The sequence below is a fragment of the Gopherus evgoodei genome, chromosome 8 (assembly GCF_007399415.2).
Source record: "Gopherus evgoodei ecotype Sinaloan lineage chromosome 8, rGopEvg1_v1.p, whole genome shotgun sequence".
Taxonomy (NCBI): domain Eukaryota; kingdom Metazoa; phylum Chordata; order Testudines; family Testudinidae; genus Gopherus; species Gopherus evgoodei.
The window spans coordinates 84476780-84497907 of NC_044329.1; the positions used below are offsets into that span (position 1 = coordinate 84476780).

Sequence of the window (21128 nt, forward strand, 5' to 3'; positions counted from 1 at the left end):
ATACTTAATGTTTCTGAATCAGTTTTTAAAAAAACGATTCCATTCTGAAGTCATGAATTAATCACTTGGTATTCCTGGGTCGGTTGCACCCATCACAAGACTAGAAGGCAGAAACACCAGCTGCACCAAATATTTTGATACTAAGGATTCTTAATTTCTATCTTGTTTTCCCAGTATGAAGTTTCTGTATCACTTGGCCTTTAGTGTCAACATCTTTGGTGTTCTAGGAGTGCTTCTGCTTGCCAGTGGCCTGTTGTGAGTGAATGATCAGAGATTGAGTGTTTCATTCAAACTACAGAAACATCTATAGGATAAATTGGATATGAGCTTGTATATTGTTAGATAATCAGAGCCCTTTTCCCTAGTATTTGTCTGTAAGTCATCTCCTTCCTTTTTAACATTAGTTTGTAACAACAGTATTTGTTTACTTATAACTCTGAGTAAAAGGATCTGATTCTCTTCTCACTTGCCCTGAAGTCAGTGGAGATACATAGGAGTAAATCTGGCGGGAAAGGAGAATGCAGCCCATAACATCTAGAGTACTCTCTAGGATATCGAGCATAATTTAGAACAGTCTTTAGCAATTAATGTGTAATCTGATACTAATTTAATTGATTGTTTGAAATGTTTGTCTATAATATTTGTGCTCGAAACTCATAAAAATACCAACGTTCACATTTTTTTTCCAGAGAATCAACCATTTTCCAGGAATGGGAGAGATCTGTAGGAAGGATTTCTTAGCAAGAAACATGACCAAGTAACTTACTTCTTACTAATCTAGGAATGGCATTTGGAATGCAGATTTAAGTTCAGTCACTTTTCAAACATGTTTTGTTGATGTTGTACAATGTTGAATTATCTCTTATGAGAACTGTTTATTTCTACAGGGTACAATAACAGACCCATGAAATCATTTCTGAGGTTCTCTGTAGTGTTGGCCCCTATCCTGCATGCTGTAGCACATAGACGGACTTCTATGCCTGTCCTGTTGATTTCACCGAGGCTCACAAAGGCACAGTAGTCTGTCCATGCTCCACACAAGGCAAGATTGGGACTTTACATGTTTTATAACACGTGCTTTAAGCACACTTGCGTATACATGATTTAGCAACAGAAACAGGAGTAGTGGGGACATAGTATTCAAATATATTGATGTATAGTAACTTAGTAATACATTATCTATTTATAATAACAAGCAGTTGTATCTATCTATCTATCTATCTATCTATCTATCTATCTATCTATCTATCTATCTATCTATCTATCTATCTATCTATCTATCTATCTATCTATCTATCTATCTATCTATCTATCTATCTATCTATCTTATTAAGAAACTAGTCTTTCCCTTCTATGGACTATCTTCTAAAATGTCAGTTGGTTTTTTTTTATTATTATTGAAAAACATACAAGGTACTGAATAGAGACTCAGTGTAAATTGACACTGCTCCATTGAAATCAGTGAAGCTACAATGATTTATGCTGTCTGAGGATCTGGCCCAATGAGTATAACCTATAAGAAAAGAATATTAAATGGTGATTAATCAGCCTGTTACTAAGATAAAGAAGAGCTTTCCAAATGTGTACAGAAAGGTTTGTGAATATATTGATATATGTACAGTAAATTAGTTCAAAGTAATTTAAAAATACAGTGTACTGTTAATCTTTAGACCTAAAATTTGACCTACACTATGTCTGTTTTCTTCATGGAAATTTACATATCTTTTCCTGTTTTACTGTTGTTTATTTGTATTACCAAAGCACCTAGGAGCCCAAATCATGGATCAGGATACACTGGATTAGAGGCTGTACCATCACAGAACAAAAAGACACTCTCTGCTTTGAAGGGTTTACAATCGAAGTGTAAAACGAAAAGTAGACAGTATACAATGAAGCAGTACTGACCAGCATGATGGGCAGTGTTATGTTAGTCATACTACTTCATGTCTGAGATTTTCAAAAAAACATGTAGAGCAATAAAGTGCTTATATTATCATTTATAATATCTGGTTCAGGCTGAGAACTTGCCTCTCAACCTGCTGAAGCCCAAGTGTGGGACGCAGTCTCAAAATGATGTCTGTGATAATGCTACAAGAAACTGTAAATAATGTGGGTTCAATTTCTTAAGCAGAAATTTTTTTGGGTCAAATATATCTCTGGTGTAACTTTACTGAAATTAATCCCTGCTGTAATTCTATTTGTCTAGCCTATTTTCCATGACCTCAGTATTGTGAGTCAACATTTAATCTTAATAATTTACAGTAATCAAAGTGCCATACCTCAAGACCATTTTGTGGAAGAGGCAAATCTGTATCTAAAGTTAAAGGGAGTTGTGAGATGCGGCTGGGAATACTACAATGTGTAGAGTGGAGGGTTTGGTTCCTGATTGCTATTCTTCTGTGTTAATATTTGTGACTATGTATATAATAGTACAGAATTCTTATTTCTGGCCTCGTGCTTTTCTGCTGCATACAGTCTCTTCTATTCCCTTGTTTCCTTAATTGTAGGATAGAATGATGCACAACTGCTTTTGTTTATGATCTTACCTCTCAGCTTTGCTTACCTTTTTTCAACAGTGCTCTGGAATGTTGCTCAGTTTTTTTTTATTGTTTTCTTTGCTCTATTATGCAAGTCATGCTTGCAATACAATACAATGATAGTCATGCTTGCAATACAATACAAATACAGCTCTTGTATTCTGTTGATACAATGGGGCACCAGAGCAAGCAGAAATAGAGTACTGTATTTTGAAAACAGGAGCAGCAAATGTCCAGAACACAGTGTTATCTCTAAATCCTTTCTTTAAAGGAAACAAGCAATCAAGTAAATAAAGCGGAGGAGAAAAGCTTTAGAATAAAACTTTATCCTCACAATAACATAAAGGCCTGGAGCTTAGCCACAAATAGAAAAGCAACATATTAATCTGGTAGCAAGTTTTGCTAAATATGTTGCTCATAAACACAGAGAAAAAAGATGGTAATTATATATTAAGGTTCAGAAGAACATAGTGCATTGTTTAGAGATTTAATCACATGAGTCTCTCAAACACCATTGTGAGTTATATGCAGTTACGTGTACCCCATGCAATTCTCTGAAAAGTCTCTTGAAGGTTTATATTCTAAGCTTAGTTACTGACTTTGGGCAAATCACTTAACCTCTTGCTTCAGTTTGCCCATCTGTAAAATCAGTATAATACCTCTCATGAGAAAAATACTGATAGTTAGCCCTCATAAAACCTAAATAATTGGCCAAACTTGCATAGTATATGTGCTAGTGCTTTGACATGTTCAGATGAAATTCCCTATAGGAGTGCAATCTTTTTTATTACAAATATTCTTTTATTAAATGCTGTAGGGGGTTTGTACTTATTGGCAATGCACAGTTAAAGAAAAAAAAAGATGACGATATTAAAGTTCTAAACTGTTATGCATAGTGGAGATGTGTATAGAGATACAGAGGAGTAAATCTGGAGGGAAAGGAGAATGCAGCAGGTTTCTGTAATGTTTGTTGTATACTTAGCCAATGGATTCAGTGACAGTGTGTCTATTGTACCAATATTTTTAGTATTTTGGCTCCAGTCCTAGTCTTGCAGATGTGCCTGGTAATTCTGTCATTTCTGTTACCAAAAGGCAATTAGAAGTCTCTTATGGTCTCTCATAGTTGGACTGAAATGAAACTGTAAGTCCACTTACATCCAAAGCATCCTGACCTTATTGCTTTCATTGGCAAAGTAAGAGTATAACTAAATCTGTAATATGTTAGAGAATTCACTGCACAATGTTATATTTATTTTTAAAAAATCAGTTTGGGTCATATACTGCTGCCAATTTACTTTTGAAACACCCAAATCTTCTTTGAGCGGCCTCTGCACATTCACACTTTTCAGATGTGTCAACTTGCAGTGTGAACTTTTGAAACCTTCTAGTGGTGGCTTTCTTGCATTTCCTTCTTTTCTCTTCATATTCGTCCAATGTCTCATGACTTCCTGGTACCATTTTGTATCTTCTTTTGGGTATCATAATTTCCAGTTTGGGCAATGCTGCGATAAACTTCTTGTGGTCTGGGTCCTCTTCCTTCCCTGTCACCACCCACACTTCTTCCTCCATCCTGAAGACATGAATTTAGGTCTTTTGGTTCCTTCTGACCTTTATTTCACTAATATATATACCAGAAATATATACTCTCCCTCCTTCCCCTCTTTTCCACCCAAACACACACAATTGTCAAGATGTATTCTTATGAGTATCTTCAGTATAAACATACCATGATAGCATCCCAGAGTGGCACAAAAATGAAATTAAAACAATGCACTGGGGATAAAATATGGCCAAAATTTTGCCACCAAAATGTGATGATTAGGAGGATGTCTCTGCGAAGGGGAGAAGGATCTATGAACTGCTATATATCTTAATCACATTGTATACTTTCATATAGGAAGCATAGCATATCACCAAGGATTTTTATTAATTGAGCCACATCTTTTTGGAGAAATGAATTCATGCATGAGGATATGCAAAAATGCAATATAGCCCTTTTTATAGTTCTGATTGTTTGCAATTAATTCATCATAGACAACTATTCTTAACTGTTTTGGACTTTGTTTTCTTGGTACTCTATTTTGTCAATAAACTTGCTTTTCAGAGTCCCTATTCAGAATACAATTTAGTCCTGTAGACTGACGTGTAACAGGTTTAAATTTGAAGGTTGAAAAAAGTTTCTAAACTCAGTTTTCCTTTTTGCAGAATGATCAAGTCTCAGCCTCAGGAGTATAGTTTTATTCCTCGAACATGGATCTTCCCTGCAGAATATATGCAATTTCAGAACTATGTAAAGGAACTGAAGAAGAAGCGAAGACAGAAAACTTTTATAGTCAAACCAGCTAATGGTGCAATGGGGCATGGGTAGGTCGATTGAATAGATTATTCATGTTATCTAAACAAAGGTGAAACGTTTAAAATTATTTTTCCAAATAATGGGTGGCGTCTGAGATTAAATCTTAACTTTTGTGTGTCTTATCCCAAACTACTGTCATTACCTGGAAACTGTGTTAGCAAAAGGTTTAATATGTGAATAGTAGTGTCAATATAAGAAGACTCACATTTTGACAAAGGCCTACAGACCAGTAACAGCTAAGATATAAGGCTAAATGGAAATGGTAAAAGGGGAGCTTTGTTTTCTGTGTTACAGAAAGCTTTTGCTGATAAGGGGCTCATATAGGACTTGAGATCAGGATTCCTTTTTGTGAAAATACATATGGGCAATATACTCTTCTATCTATGGGATGGGATGTTACAGGAACAACCAGGTGAGTTGAGGGTTGATTCTGCCACCTGTAATCATGTTACTCTGCAAGTAGCCCCACTGAAATCAGTTTGGCAGTGAAGTGCACTGAATCTTGGATCTGGGGCAGAAGAGCTGAAGAAAGTATAGGAGCCAGTATCTAGAGCTGCATGGCAAGAAATAATCTTAAAAGCCAGTGGCTGTTCACTCTGTCTAGCATTTCTGAACAGCAGAGGGAAACCCATTATTCCAACTTGTCGGATGAATAGGAGCAGAAAGTTATTTTTAAATGGTGCATTGATTTTTTTCATCCCATTGTAGCACTGTAAAGTACAGGAAGCAATAAAAGCATGTAAGTGAATGGCATATTTCTGTACCATGCAAATAAGATACACAAACATCTACATAGATAATGGAATTAAGATGGTTCTCTGACTGGTCAGCTATGAAGATGTACTTCAAAGAGTTGTGTCAAATTTCAGTGTTTTAAATTAACCTTTGTTTTAAACAGAATCTCTCTGATAAGAAATGGAGAAAAACTACAAGCTCAGGATCACTTGATTGTTCAGGAATATCTTGACAAACCATTTCTTATGGAAGGTTACAAGTTTGATTTACGAGTGTATATTCTGGTAACATCCTGTGATCCATTAAAAATATTTTTATATCATGATGGACTTGTGAGAATGGGCACAGAGAAGTACCATCCTCCCAGTGACTCTAATTTGGTAAGTGGATGCTAGTCCCAATGTATCACTTGCAATAATAGCACTAAATATTTTCTGAGGGGATGAGTGAAGGAATGTCAGATACATAGCAAGATTAGCATTTGGAGAAGGGAAGACAAATGTCCATATTAACCTATCATTTAGATTAGGTTTTCAAATCAAGAATTAGTTTTATATTTGCCAGGCAGGGCCTTTCCATTGTCAGCTTAAAGTTCAGAATGTAAATGAGAAGTTAAAATAAAAGACAGCCTTCGAGACATTTAACTCATTGTTGGCTCTGCAGTTCCATATCATTGCTTATATAATAATTTTCAAACTATTCTGCTTCTTCTGTTGTCTCCAAAAGACTTATTTCCAAAAAGAGAGAAAAAGGAAACAATTATTAACCTTCAAACCTAGACCAAGGAGAACTAAAGTGGATCCCATCAATGTCTGTTATATTGAATTTATATCTATTCAATACTTTGTCTTTGGTGGTGAGAAAGGGGCATCTCTTGCCTTATCCTGCATCAGGGAAGTCTGAGTTTTGATTTGAACAGGCACAGAATCAGTCCCTCCAGTGTGTCAGCCAGGGATCTGGGAAGCTGTGCAGAAGAGGGATCAGAAAAAGAGAGCTGGTTCGTGATCTGATAACGGTTTCCATTGCAGTCAGGAGTCAGAATCACTGCAAGTGAGGGCTGGTTACTGTGGGTTTAGGGGAAGTATTATCAGGAGCAGTGGTCTACAGGGGAATGGTTTCTACAGTGGAAGAGAGGAGTGAACAGAAGAGCCCGATAGCAACAGCCACTTCACATGTACCTGCTTGTGGAAATATATATTTGGCTGCTTTACAGTGAGACAGTAGAAGATCACTTGCACACTTGGGGGAGCGCACCAAATCATGAGAGAGACATATTAATTCTACTACTCACTGTATTGTGTCTCCAAGTGAACAGTAGCAGTATTCGGGCCCTCACAGTGTGACACAGAACAGAATACGAGTGGCTACTGAGAAGCAAGTAATTTTGAGGCATCCCAGGTATAAGTGATTTCAGTTCTTGCACTACTTTGTTTTATAGGGAACCTGTTGTCATGCCAGCTTCCTTATTCCACACCCATGCACATTTTGTGGGCCAAATGATGGCTGTCTCAGTATGGGTTTGCTGGGGTGCTAGTGCGTTCAGAGTCTTTTTTCCCTCTCTGCCCTCCTTCCCCATCTCCCCTCTCACTGCTCTGGTGGAGGACACAGTTATAATTTGTCAGCCAGTGTGCTCTGATGTTAAAACTGGGATGTATAGCTGCTGCCACTAGTACTTATTGCCTCACAGGGACAAAGTGTTTGGTGTGATGGATCATAATCCTGGCACTGCCCCTCTGCCCTAGGATTGCAATGGGAAGAGCACATACTCTATCTGTAGTAACTGCACTTGTCTCAGTCCCCTGGGAGACATTATCCCTGTTCCTAGCTTCTGCAGGCATTGTACCTTCAGCGACCATTGCTAAGGGAGTAGTGCCCTTAGTATTTTATTTACAACAACAGCAGTGCCCTTAATATTTTGTTTGTCAGTTGGTGATCTATCTCACATTTCATCTCCTGATACTATTTTCAAATGCTAAGGCATTGGCTATATGATTTCTTATAAGATGTTGCATGAAGTTACTTTGTGCATTGCTTCTGTTAATATTCATCAGTAAATCAAGCTGCCCTCATCTCTTGCATGTAATTATCAAAATTTATATTCAGAACTAGTTGCCTTGAATATTGTTTGCATTAATATGCCACCAGTATCTCTGAAATATGCTCTGTGACTGTGCAAGTGAAGTGGAGAACTGTCAGAGTTCTTTTGGTTCTGCCTACTTCAGCATTCTCTTTTCTAGCATTGTTATCATGCAAGGACTTGTTTTCCTTTAGTTTGGGCCTTATAAAACAGCTCTTTGGTCTTTTCTGAAATCTGCTGATGCCCTAATTCATCAATTACTTGAAGCGCTTTTGAGTGGCCTGGCTCATCTCTAATAATCTAAAAATCCAGAAATTTTTAGAGCGAAGATTGTTGAACAATTTAACTAATGTTCTGAAAAGGCTTTTATTTCCCCGTAATCTGCAAAACAATTAAATTAGGATAGCTGGTATTTTATGGAAAGATGACATCTGTGGCTAGGCAAGACTATGGGCTTTGATCTGATTCTCACAACAGAAATTAGAAACCATAGCAGAAAGCCATTTTGTATAGTGTTAATCCAGTATATTGTCAGCTATCCTGAAATTAGGCTATTACGTTTTTCAGATAAAAGTAACTGTGGTGAAATAAACAGTATGACAGGGGAGAGCTTGAATTATCTCCTTTCCATCAAATCAGTATGGAATTGGGGCAGAAAAATTGTAGCAACATCTACTGGCCCTTGATTAAGCAATAAGATAAGACAGATTGTGTGGTAGTGCCCCAGTAAGGCTGATTAATGCTTACATTGGAAGAACATACACATAAATCAGTGACTTATAAAATGGCCTTTAAAGGAAAAGCAATATATTGTTAAATTTAGGCTTGTTAAAATGGTTCCTCAGGAAACAAGTTCTGTTAACCATCAAAAATGTTACTTTGAAAATACCCTCGAATTTGTGTCCTTCTTTTGAAAGCAGGTTTTGCTTTTATTCAATCTTCTATCTCCTAGTTAATCTTGTGTGTGCACCTAGTATCCCCCTCAGGCTCTCAGTCTGATCAGTTCAATTCCATTTTCAATGGCAAAACACAACTGAAAACATGAATCAACTTCTGTTTGCATTTTTCCATATGAAATAAAAACAAACATTATTGGGCTACATGTTCTTGATGTTCTGCCTTGGAACTTCGATGCCTGTAATGTCTGGGTACTAGCCGCCAATCCAGAGCCTCACTGACAACTGCAAGGGTGACAGAATAGAGCTCAATTGTAGTAGATATTTTTAAGGAGATAAACCAGATCTTCATCATGAGAACATTTCTCATAAACAGAGTATAGTGAAAACTGAAAGGAGGATTGTCTCCGAATGAGACAGGTGGCCAAGTACTCAGTAGCATTTTCCTGGTCTACAAACACCTCTGATAGTGGGGATGTAACCATTCTGTCTGTTAACTGCTCTGTAGATACTTTTCTGTAGTCACGGATGGCTCCAGGCGCCAGCAGAGGAAGCACGTGCCTGGAGCGGCACATGCTAAGGAGCGGCATTCCGTCCATTCTTGGGGTGGCACAGTCCGGATGGCTTTTTTTTTTTCGCTTGGGGCAGCAAAAATGGTAGAGCCGGCCCCGTCTGTAGTTATTGTTTATGTATGGACATATAAAGATTGGCAACACACTTAGGCCCCAGTCCAGCAAAGCAGGTAATCTTATTCTAAATAGTCCCATTGACTTCAGTTGGCTTAAATTTAAGCATATGCTTAAGTTCTTTGCTTTATCAGGGCTGTAACATTCAGTATATAAAGTCTTCCCAAGAGTAATTATACCTGAACTTCATGTAATGATAGTTGAACTGTGGGTTTATTTCAATAAATGTCATATGAAACTCAAAATACGAATTCATATATTTAATAGAAATAAAATAACTATTACAGTATGTCATGGTTTATATAACATTAAAAGGCTTATATTTCAGTTACTTGGGTTTTCTTTTTAAATTAATTTGAACCACATATTCTGGATCTGTATTTATGAGATATCTGTTACTTTTTCCTGCTTGCAGAGCCAGTTGTATATGCATCTAACCAACTACTCTGTGAATAAACATAATGAGCACTTTGAACGGGATGAAACAGAAGATAAAGGCAGTAAACGGTCCATAAAATGGTTTACTGAGTTTCTACAAACAAATCATCTTGATGTTTCCAAATTCTGGAGTGATATTTCAGTAAGATAAAATGAATGTGCAATCAATGATTTATGTATATACAGCATATCAATTTAGAAAATTAATGTCACCTGTCATCTCTAGACTTTGCATGGAAACCACTATTTGTATTGCAGCGTTATTAATCCGAGCTCTCAATAATGCGCACCACAAAGCACATACTGTAAATTGGTGCTAAGGGGAAACTGTTGTTTTAATTTTCCTTTTTTAAGGCTTATAAGTAGGACAGCTTTCAGACTGAATTAGCCTTCTTTATGGAAAGACATTTTTCTGCAACATTAGCATTGAAGTCATTTTGCTAGACAATGTAGGACAGAGTGAATTAATTGTAATAAGAATAGCAAGGGAGACATTGATAAATCTGGAGAAGACTCTGCCCTGACCTATATGTCATGTAACTGTTAATAAAGACTAGAGTTGCCCAAGATATAAGGCAGGGCAAAATTAGACTTAATGCTATTTTCAATATCTGCTTAAACAAAGGGCTAAATTTATGCTTAAATCCCTTAAAATGGATTTGTTGATATAGTTCCCTCAGACTGCTTTAAAAGTATAGCAATCATTTGTTCAACCTTTCCATAACCACAGATGACAGATCTAGACAATTCCTCTTGTCATGAATGTATTAGAAGACTTGAATATGAAAAAACTTGATTATGATTTATCTCAATATATGCTGATATAATTCCCTGCAGTTCTAATGTAACTTTGTGAAAATCCCCACAGGAACTAGTGGTGAAGACTCTCATAGTAGCAGAGCCACATGTCCTTCATGCTTATCGTATGTGCAGACCAGGCCAAGCTCCCGGAAGTGACAGCGTCTGCTTTGAAGTACTGGGATTTGATATTCTGCTGGACAGAAAACTAAAACCCTGGCTCCTGGAGGTAAAGCACTTTTGTTAGACTGTAAAGTCTGCTTATACAAAACTAAGTACAGTCATGCCTAGCCAATATCTTCATGGGAAAACTCCAAAGGAAAATCCAAGCATTGTAGGGAGGGGTACTGGTGATTAAATAGCTGGCACTCATCCCTCTGAGTGTGTATGTACACAGCATGCTTCTTTCAGCAGCAAATAGACATGGGTAGCCTCCCTAGCACAAGGTAAGCTTAGATGAATAGAGTGAGTACAAACCTTACACTGCTCTCTACTCTCCCAGACTGTACCTCCCCATCTACTCTGCTATTTTTAGCAGTATAGTGTCCCATTGCCTCCTGCTGTTGGAGCCTTTCCCCGCCACAGGAAAAGACTGACAGTGGGGAGAGGGGCAGCAGGGAAAGAATGCTCAGGCTCAGCCTTTTCCCACTTACTTTCCACTGCCAGAGCCTTTAACTGACATATGTAGCTACATACGGCAGCATGGATGCAGCTTGCTTTTTGCTGTGGCATGTAGCTGCCAGCAGTGGCATGTAGTATAGAAGTAGCATGAGCTATTAGTGAATCGGTGCCCTTGAATGATCCTGGGGTTGGGAAGTTTTGGGGTAAGGGAAGGATATTGTTTTGCTGCAGGTGTTGTATTTCACAAGAGATGTAAAACTAAGGTCCTGACCACTTTAAAGTTCACATACAACTTTTTGTGAGAGGAAGGGTGTAACCCTGGCTTCCTGACCACATGCCAGCCTGAGGACCATTCTCACTCAAATGGAGTACTGCTTTCCTCTGCAAGGAGTCCCATTGACTTCAGTGCAACTGCTCAATGTGAGTAAAGATGGCAGAATCAGCCCTCCATTAATTACATTTTGTCCAGTTAGATCCAGTTAGATGTCTCTGGCCAGTTAAGTACAAATATTTGATAAGTCTCAATGGTGTCTAGTGCAGTCTTCCCTAGCTGGAAGGATGGTGTCTGTGAATGAGTTCAGGCAGAGGGGAAGATACTGCCTTCCATAGGGTGATGTGAAGAACATCCTCAAGCCTTCTGCCACCTTCTCCGCAAAAAACAATAAGAATAATGACATGTCTCAGCATGGAGGAGGAGACCTATAAATCACTTTGGAAAGATTTATTTTCCATTTCTAGTTTAGAAACTAGCTTTTTATTTTGTCAAAATATTGTTATCTTTTCTCAGTTAAGATAAAGAACAAGCTTGTCACTTTTAACATACAGTATAACGCCATGAATCCATTATTTTGGAGATGGCATTTACAGCTTTTGGACTTGATCCCACCATGTGCTGAGCACTCTGAGGTGATGCAGCAAAGTGCGTAAGCATGTGCTAACTTCAAGCATGTGAGTAATCCCATTGACTTCAGTAGAACTATTCAGGTACTTAAAACTAAGCCCTTGTTTAATTGTTTTGCTGGATCATGCCATAATGCTTGGCACCTTGCAGGATCAAGCTCTTTAGTTAATGAACCTTTCCCCCAAGATAGGCTTTTGCTTGTCCGTTCAGAAAAGAAAATGGCACCACTTACCCTGCCCACCAGATGCAGCAGGAAATTTTTTAAAATTTTTGACTTGTTGTGGTTTATTCTGTATCAGTTTTTAACAAACTTCTTGACACAGAAGTGATGCATTTTCCAGACAGAGGCAAGATCACTGAACGTTTTGTTTGACTTTAAAAGTTACTTTAACTGTACACAGCTTCTCTGTCACTCTTTGCAACTTCTGTTTGGCAAACTAATTTGAAGTACATAATGCAGCTTTAAGCACTTCCAGTTCTGCGGATGGAAAAAAGGAGTCATACTGAACAGAACTTTAGTTGTCTTTGGTAACCCAAAAGACAAACACCAAAGCAAGAATCCCTTGCACACACATTGTTACTAACTACTTGATACACTATTTGGGCATACAAAAATAAATTGCTGCTTGAACAAAGCAACTGTAATCAGCGTAACTGGGAAGCATAGAGGCAGAGTGTAGGCACCAGCATTAAAACAATTTTTCACTCCACAGTGTGGATTAGTAAGAGAGTTTATTAGTAGCGCTTGGTCTACACCTAAAATTTAGGTCAACCTAGCTATGTTGCTAAAGGATATGAAAAATTCACACTCATGTGAGATGTAATTAAGCCTATCTATGCCCCAGTCTGGACACTGCTAGGTTGGTGGAAGAAGTTTTTCATTGACCTAGCTAACGCCTGTCAGGGGTGGATAAATTACAGTGATGGAAAAACCTCTTCCGTTGCTGTAGCAAGTGTCTGTACTGCAGCGGTGTAGCAGCAGCTATGCTGCCGTAGCACCTGTAGTATAGACATAGTTTAGGTTTACAAATGGATTACTTCTAATCTTGAAACCTAATCTGTTTACACCCAGTCAAAATTAGGTGCAAGTTCAGTACTGCCTGTGGCCTTGCCAATATTTTATGCATTTACAATCACAATTACCTATTTTTGAGAGACAAATTTTTCCCTTCCCTTCATGAAAGACCCACATAAACAACAGATGAAGCTGTTTGACTGACTAAACAGGGGAAACAGTTAAACTGACTCTATAAAGAGTGCTGTCAAGTGAACAAACTTACTTTCTTCCTCTAATCTGAAGTGTTACTTGTAAAAATAGTAGTTAAAAAGTCTCAGAAGCAGGAGTATGTGTGTTTTTTGTTTTCCTTTTAGTGGACTCTTTTTAAATACACGGTTAATGCATGTTTGGGGCTTTGTCTTTTTCAAACAAACTGGGTGATGTCATTATGGCAACTGCTTGCAGTGCTTGTATAGCTTGAGGAAAAACCAAAGCATTTTTAAAAAAAGTTTGCCTACTGATAGTAAAACATGATGATGATGATTGATGGTATTGATGAGCAAAACACCCATAATTAATATGCCAAATGATAGCCTTATTCTCCAATCACTGACTGTCATTGAGTAGTTTAGCAGGCGTATTTCTCACAAAGGTTGGCATAACTTTAGTTAGAAAAACATATATTCCTTCCCCCTCTTCCCTGTAGAGAGACTAATTTGCTGGCATTGATGCCTTGACCAGAAACAGCACATGATGTACAATGCTGTATCTGCATTTTAGAAATGGAAATGTCTGTGTTCATACAAGTCACCAGCCCCTAAGCATCAGTAACATGTATGCAATTTCCATCATCCTAGCCTGTTGTCAAATGCAGGTGCATGTGAAGATGAGGGTTCTGGAGGCTGCCACTCATGATAATAGTTGTAAGGCTGGAATCCCATTGCTCCTGGATTCTGTATGTGGGGTGTGTGCATATGGGGTGGTATTAGTAAACATTGCTTTGGAGTTATATTACATATGGGCATGGGGAGTCGTATACTCTTTATTTTATTACGTTTTCATATTTAGTTTCAGTTCTAGAGGTAAGAGACATGACTAACCCTAAACCTTGTTTGCCAGAGACATTGAACTAATTTAATGTAGGTTCACCCTTTGCAGTAGATACAAACATTATACCTCACATCCACACCTCCTTTGTGAACACTCACTGTGCTTGTTCAGCTGTTTGCTTGCAGTACCCTCAAGTCAACATTTACTACGGCTATTATCCTTCTATAACAATTTTGGTTCCTTCTCCAGATTCCCAGTTTTGTCCCTTTCTACCCATTTCCCTCCTGCCAAGAACTCCTTAAAAGGAGTGAATCACTCTGTAGCACTGGTGACAAGCACAAACATCACAAGTCCATGAGATTTCCCAGTGTATTGGGAGTGCTGCCAAGATGGCATTGTGATGAGGGATGCAGCCTTCACATGTTTCCTTACCTCATGCGGTTTATTTTATAAAGGCAGCTGCACACATTATTACAAGCAAACTATTGTGATTGTTTCAATTTTGGGTAGACCTCTGTCTCTGCTTGCCCCGTTCACGGGTGGTCATGATTGGACCCAACATTTGAGGACACCTCAGCTCACCTTTCCTCTGGCATCAAGCATAAGGTTTTGAGGAAGCAGAGAGTAGGGCAGGGTGTTTGTGATGGGGGGCCCAGTGGTGTTACCAGGAAAGAAGAAACAACCCAAATTCAGGGACTACGGGGGCAGGTCCATAGTCTTGGTTCTGAGAGGGCTCCCATGTTGCCAGTCCTCAGGACACTCTCTGGCTCTCCCTATTGGGGATGACATGGGTTCCAGGGTACTGATGTACTTCTGCTTTCCATGTGGCTCCCAAGCCTGCCAAAGGGATCCAGTGAGCAGGAGCAGTGAGGTGTTTGGGACTGCAATTCTTCTTACAACCTCATCTCTGAACATTTGACTCTGCATTTTTCAATAGTCAGTCCTGCAAAATTAGCTTTGATTACTCAAATACCTGTTTGTCTCCAAATAGGTGCTCTAAAACATAGAATTAACTTTTCAATTTAAATCTATGCAAACTTACAAAAACAAACCCAAATCAGTGGTTTCTGAGACATCTACACTTGGAGCTAGGGGTGTGATTTCCGGCTTGCATACACATGCTTGTGCTAGCTCTCATTGAACTAGCACACTAAAAAATAGTGTAGCCTCATTAGTGTGGAGAGCAGTTGCCCCACGTGTGTACACCTTGGGTCCAGGTGGGTTTGTATTTGGGGCAGCTAGCCCATGCTGCTCCTCACAGCTGCCTTTGCTACCATGGCTACACAGCTATTTTTAGTATGCTAGCTCAATGAAAGTTAGCACAAGTTAGTCTATACAAGCTAGGGAATCACACCCCTGGATACAAGTTTAGATGTAGTCTCAATAGTAATTGTTATCCATTCACATCATGCTGTGCTTTCTGGTGCCTTTCTGTTTTGAGAGTAGGCAAGATACTGATATTCATATAAATCCTACTCTCTCTGAGGCAGTCCACTTCAGAGAGCAAGTGTGTTGTCAATGTGAATATCCTGCTGTCTTAACAATGCATACTGAGTAGAGGATTGTTTCTAATCCTGAGGCCTATGAACCAAAACAGAGTGAGTTTTAGGTTCTCTAGTTCTTTTAAAGAAAAGAGAGAACGCAATCTACTATGAAATGAGGCATCAACATTCCTTACATGTACCAAAAGGTAGAAAATACAATCTCTAAAAGACCTATAAAATTTAGGTATGCTTTTAAATGCAAATTGTTGGAAGACTGTCTTTATGAAGAAGAGGACAGTAAATACCCGTGGACATTCTGAATGGTCTTCTGGCATTTCTGTGATTGTTTGAAATTGAAAAATGAATTCCTCTTCAAGTGATTGTATATATCTGTTCCACGCCCAGTGCACGAGAGTCTGAGACTTTTCCCTTTACCCACTAGGCTGTGCTTCAGCCACCATATGCTGCTTCATGATGGTATGAATGGTGTAGCTTCCCCAGCCCCCATCTCAGTTCCTTCTTACCACCTACGATCAGTAGTCTAAACACATCATCTTGCTACAGAAAGTTTTTCCCTTTACAGGGAAATTTTCTTCTTGTCTGTAAATAATTAAGTTAGTATTTGTTAGTGTCAGATTAGTGTAGGTTTTCCTTGCTGTTTTTCTTGGATCTTTGGTTCCCTTTTATCCATGGGGTACTAACAGCTGGTACTGGGATATGCCTCAGTCTCTGAGTTCTAAGCCTTGTGCTGGCTACAGGAAATCTATGCCAGTGAGTGACCCTCCTTCCACCTTCCTGAAGTGTCTCAGTGAGGGTGACGTTCGTGACTCCTGCCAGATTTGCAGGGACTTCAACCCTGGGACAGGAAGGTGAGACTGTGCCACATCCTCATGGTTGCTGCACTGCATCCACTTTCTGAACCTTCCCTTTCAGGGCAGGAACTGTGTACTTTGGCATCGGTGAGGAGTGCCCTTCTGAACGTTGCTTCTGAATGCCGGCACTGATCCCTTTCTCTGGGGCCAAGAAAGAAGCACAGAGGATCAGATCATTTATGGAAGGAGCTGAAGCTTTGTCTCTGCTCAAAGATCAAGATCCCTGGTACTGTCCACCAGTAAACAAAAATGAGGAGGACAGGATAGAGCATCCTCTGGGAAGAGACGCTCCCTGGTACTGACTTCTCATCCGGGGTCATCTATTATGGCACTGGTGCCTGGCCTGGTGAGACTGATGCCCACTATGGTGCAAACTCCTTTAAGGCAACAGCAACACCAAGAAAAATCGCTCAGTATCAACAAGTGGGAGGCCTATGGAGCAGCACAGGACCTACTCTGCTTCTCAGTGCCAGACTCTCTGATGGTCCGGGAGACGAGCCTTGGTGGATCCTCAGGCCAATGCTCGGACTTACTTCAAAGACAAGATCAGCCCTTGGTACTGGAGGAAGAGCTAGATCTTCGGTGTGTCCAGTGCTTTCTCTCTGGTGCAGGGCAGGGGTAAACCCGCGTGCTGATCCTGGTGCCAACATCTCCTAGGGTGACCAGCTGTCCCGATTTTGTAGGGACAGTCCCAGTATTCAGGACTTTGTCTTATATAGGTGCCTATTTCTCCCCACACTGCATCCCGATTTTTCACACTTGCTGTCTGGTCACCCTAACATCTCCAGAGAGATGCCCCTGGACTTCAGCATTGCCTGGCTCAGCACCATCATGGTCAGGAAACTCAGGGTCCTCCCAGAGTTGAAGGTTGGTTTTTATGCGCCTTTCTCACAGAATAGATGCTAATACTGTCCTTCCCATTGAGGGAATTCTGTTACTGGTACTCAGCAGATTTCCAGAGACATGGGTGGTTGGAGCAGTTGTGGTTGAGGTCCAATGCCATAACCAATGGTGTATGCTCTTCCTTCCAGATTCTCACCCTTTCCCCAGTCTCTGGATTGAACTGCTTGTGAGTCACCTGAAGTAGAGTGGACATATGTATGGGACATGCACTGTCTCCTGAGCACTTCTTGTGGCTGAGTGTGGCTCTGCAGTGGCCTGCCTCAATTGCCCCTCCTTAATGAGGTCACTTAAACAACCTGGTCAAGGAGAAGCCACACACTGGAGGAGTATAGCTCCCTTTAATACAGCCTCCTGAAAGAGCACTTCTATTGGAGTTTAAAGGCTCCTACCTTAGAGGCCAGATAAAACTCAAAAGTCCCAAAGTAAATGTTTCTGGGTTCCAGCAATAGCTTCTTCTGCTGTAAGATCTCAGGCTTCTCCATAGCCCAGGGAGCTTCTGCAGTTTTCCCCCTGCTTGTTCAGGGTCTCTCCCAGGACTCCTGCCCTGTAGAACTTTTGCCTAGTTCAGGCTCCATAGGAGCTCCCCTCCTCTTGTCCTCGGGAGCTTTCCTTTAACTGAGCTCTCCAACCTTTTAGACCTATTCGAATGAGGTGTTTGTTAATTAACATACTTCCATCTGCTTAAGCAGTTAATTGTCCCCAGGTGGACCTGGGTTGGTTCATTCCCTTCAGTATAGTCTGTCACAGGTAGGTTGGGTAGTGACTCCCTTAAAGGGACAGCCTATGACACTGTGCAGTCATTCGAAGAAGAAGAAATGCGTACTACCCTTTTCTATATCTGTTGTTCAAATTGTGTTGCACACATCCATGCCGTGACCCAACCTCCTTCCCCTCTCTATCAGAGTCTGTTGGGTAAGAAGGAACTGAGGTGAGTCGAGAGTGGCCCTGCCCTTTACACACCATGCAGGAGGAGAGAGTAGCTGAGGGAGGATGTGCTGCCATGATGGGTACCACTCAGGGAAAAATCTCGGACTGACACATTGGGCACACACACACCTGAAGTGGACTGGATATGCGCAACACACCTTGAAGAACAAGTTACAGAACAGGTTAGTAACTGTTTTTTATGCACTTTGTTTCCTCCTTGGTGCACTGGAAAGGCAAATAGTTGAATTGTGGGAGCTAAATTCAGCTCATGCTATTTATTAACTTCATTTCAAATAAAGACCAGAGCGTGCAGTTCTCTTCCGAAAAGAGGGCGCAGTGGCATGGTGGGGATCCAAGTGTTTTGTGCCTCAATGGTTTCCATTTGCATTGTGCTGAATTTACAAGGATAAGGTTTTTGGTTTATATTGTGAATCCTGCCAACTGATCTTTGGGGTTGGAGGAATAAGCTTGGTCATCTTCCAGCTCATCTTTAAATCTTGCCCTTAGTTACACTTATGCTGCCCTAGTGGGTCCAATTCATGGTTGGCCTGCAGTGAAGCCAGCTGCACCAGAAAAAAGGAGCTACAAAGCAACCACATAGGTTCTTAGGATTTCTGATTCCCCTGTCACAGAGAGTCTTCCAGTCTGGGCATGAAGGAGTGGTGTAGCATCTGGGATTCTGCACCAGTGCAGCGGTCTATAGAGTGCATTACAGTTAGAGTACATCTTAAGGCAGCCCTGACCCAACCCTAACCTTTGCCAAAGGCGAGCCCCTAAGTACCATGCACCTGTGCTAACGCTGGCGTAGGGACGCCTTTCCTTCATTACCTTCAAATTATGCTCTTAATAAAGATTTTGCAACTCTATTGCTGTTAGGAAATTTGGACAGAGGTAACTGATTAGAATTCATTGAACAATTCTGTTGAAGATGTAGTAGAAGGAATAGAATCCATCTCATCTTTTCTCAGCTGTGATGGCTCTGCAGAGCTAATGGGAGTGAAAAGTAATAAAAACTTAAATGACTAAAAGAAGTTACCAAGTCAGACTCTTAATACACAAGGACCATAGTTCAGCAAGGTGCTTAAAATGTGCCTAACTTTTAAGCGGCTAAATCAGTGGGATTACTCATGTTCTTAAAGCTAGGCACATGCTTAAGTAACTTCCTGAATTGGAGTCTGAGAGCAGACTTGTGAAGTAACAAGGTGCCACTTTTATATAGTGACTTTTCAAAGTAGAATTATACTTCAAATGGTTAAACAGAAACAATTGACAAAAGATAGGCAAGCATTGTAGAAAATCTTGGGCACTGATAGATGAAGATATACTCTGTATGGTCCAGCATGGGCCAGCAAGAAACTTATTAAAACTATTTTGCTTAACTTAATTCTTTTAAATAATAAAATACACTTGATTACAGTAGAGAGATACACAGAAGGTAGAAAGGATCCAGCTAATGTGTAATCAGAAATATATCCTAACCATATACCACGTATGGTTGTGATTATTATTTAGATGTATTACAGTTGCATTTGGAGGCCTCAACTGATACTGGGGTGCCCATTGTGCCAGGCACTGTTCCTAAATACAGTAGGAGACATTCCTAACCCCTGAGAACTTATGCCAGATCTTCAGATGTATTAGACTCCGAACTCCTATTGAAGTCAATGGGTGTTAGTGCCTAAATGCTTTGAGGATCTTATAGTCTAATCAGCAGTTCTCAAACTGTGGGTCGTGACCCCCTTTGAGTGGGGTCGCCAGGGCTGGCTTAGACTTTCTGGGACCTGGGACTGAAGCCCAAGCCCCACTGTCCAGGGCTGAAGCCAAAGCCCGAGGGCTTCAGCTCTGGGTGGCGTGGCTCACATTACAGGCCCCCCGCCCCCTCTTCCCCAATCTCAGGCAGTAGGGGTCGGGCAGGCTCAGGCTTTGATCCCTCCTCCAGGGGCCGTGAAGTAATTTTTGTTGTCAGAAGGGGGTCATGGTGCAATGAAGTTTGAGAACCCCTTGTAGACAAGACAGATAAAAGGTGTAAAGGTGGAAGAAGTGAAGTGATTTGTCCAGGGTCATACAGCAGGTCAGTGGCAGAGCCAGGAATAGAATGCAGATTTTCTGAGTCCCCTTATTCACTGCTTGTCTATTCTGTTTCATGAAAATACAAAACATGCTATTTTTCTGTTGGTTCACTTCCATGAAAATAGACACATATACTTTCATTTATGGGCAGGGCTGCATGAAGACAAAAATAGATTCAGTCATGAACACTGTTCTGATGTAACTTAAAAAGTGATATTTAAACCTACAAAACTCAAATGAAGCGATACACTGTCTCCATTTCATTTCTCATTAGTTATTAGAAATATTCCTGAGCACCAGTGTCTAGTCAGGAATATCTTCCCAGCATTCATTATTCTAAAAATAAACAGAAATCACAGCCTCTTGCCTAAACTTTACTAATTTGACCTTTCCAAATTCACAGAAATTGGGTGTGGAAGAGTGCTGACTCATTCAGATTGCCTTAAAGCAAACCACATTGCGCCACCTAGCGGATGAAAATCAGGAACATCTTTTTCAGATTCTGTACTTGAACTTTCGTGTTTTGCAGAGAAGGATAAATATTACAATATACTTCATGGTATATTGATAGATACTACTATACCGGTATAATTTAGAAAGAAAGTTCCCTTTTGGGCATGACCTGTGTATCAGCTTTGCCTGTTGCCATATATTACACTCCAATGTTTGAGAGTGAGCTTGTAGGGTACTTGACTGCTCCCTGCAACATGCAGATTGCTCTCAACGTCCACTGAAGTTAAGGGGGATTTAAAGGTACGAAGCAGTTTGTAGGTTGTGCTT

The 21128-nt window shown here is 40.1% G+C and overlaps 1 protein-coding gene across 9 annotated transcripts in view; it reads left to right on the forward strand.

Annotated features, from left to right (window-relative positions):
- TTLL7 (tubulin tyrosine ligase like 7) overlaps positions 1 to 21128 on the forward strand; it is a 131155-nt gene that overhangs the window by 56898 nt on the left and 53129 nt on the right. For all 9 annotated transcript variants that reach the window (XM_030572990.1, XM_030572991.1, XM_030572995.1 and 6 more), the window contains 5 exons: positions 690 to 757; positions 4743 to 4901; positions 5792 to 6008; positions 9703 to 9867; positions 10594 to 10752. In XM_030572990.1, the coding sequence (XP_030428850.1) occupies positions 690 to 757; positions 4743 to 4901; positions 5792 to 6008; positions 9703 to 9867; positions 10594 to 10752 (768 nt within the window). The remainder of the gene's footprint in view (positions 1 to 689; positions 758 to 4742; positions 4902 to 5791; positions 6009 to 9702; positions 9868 to 10593; positions 10753 to 21128) is intronic.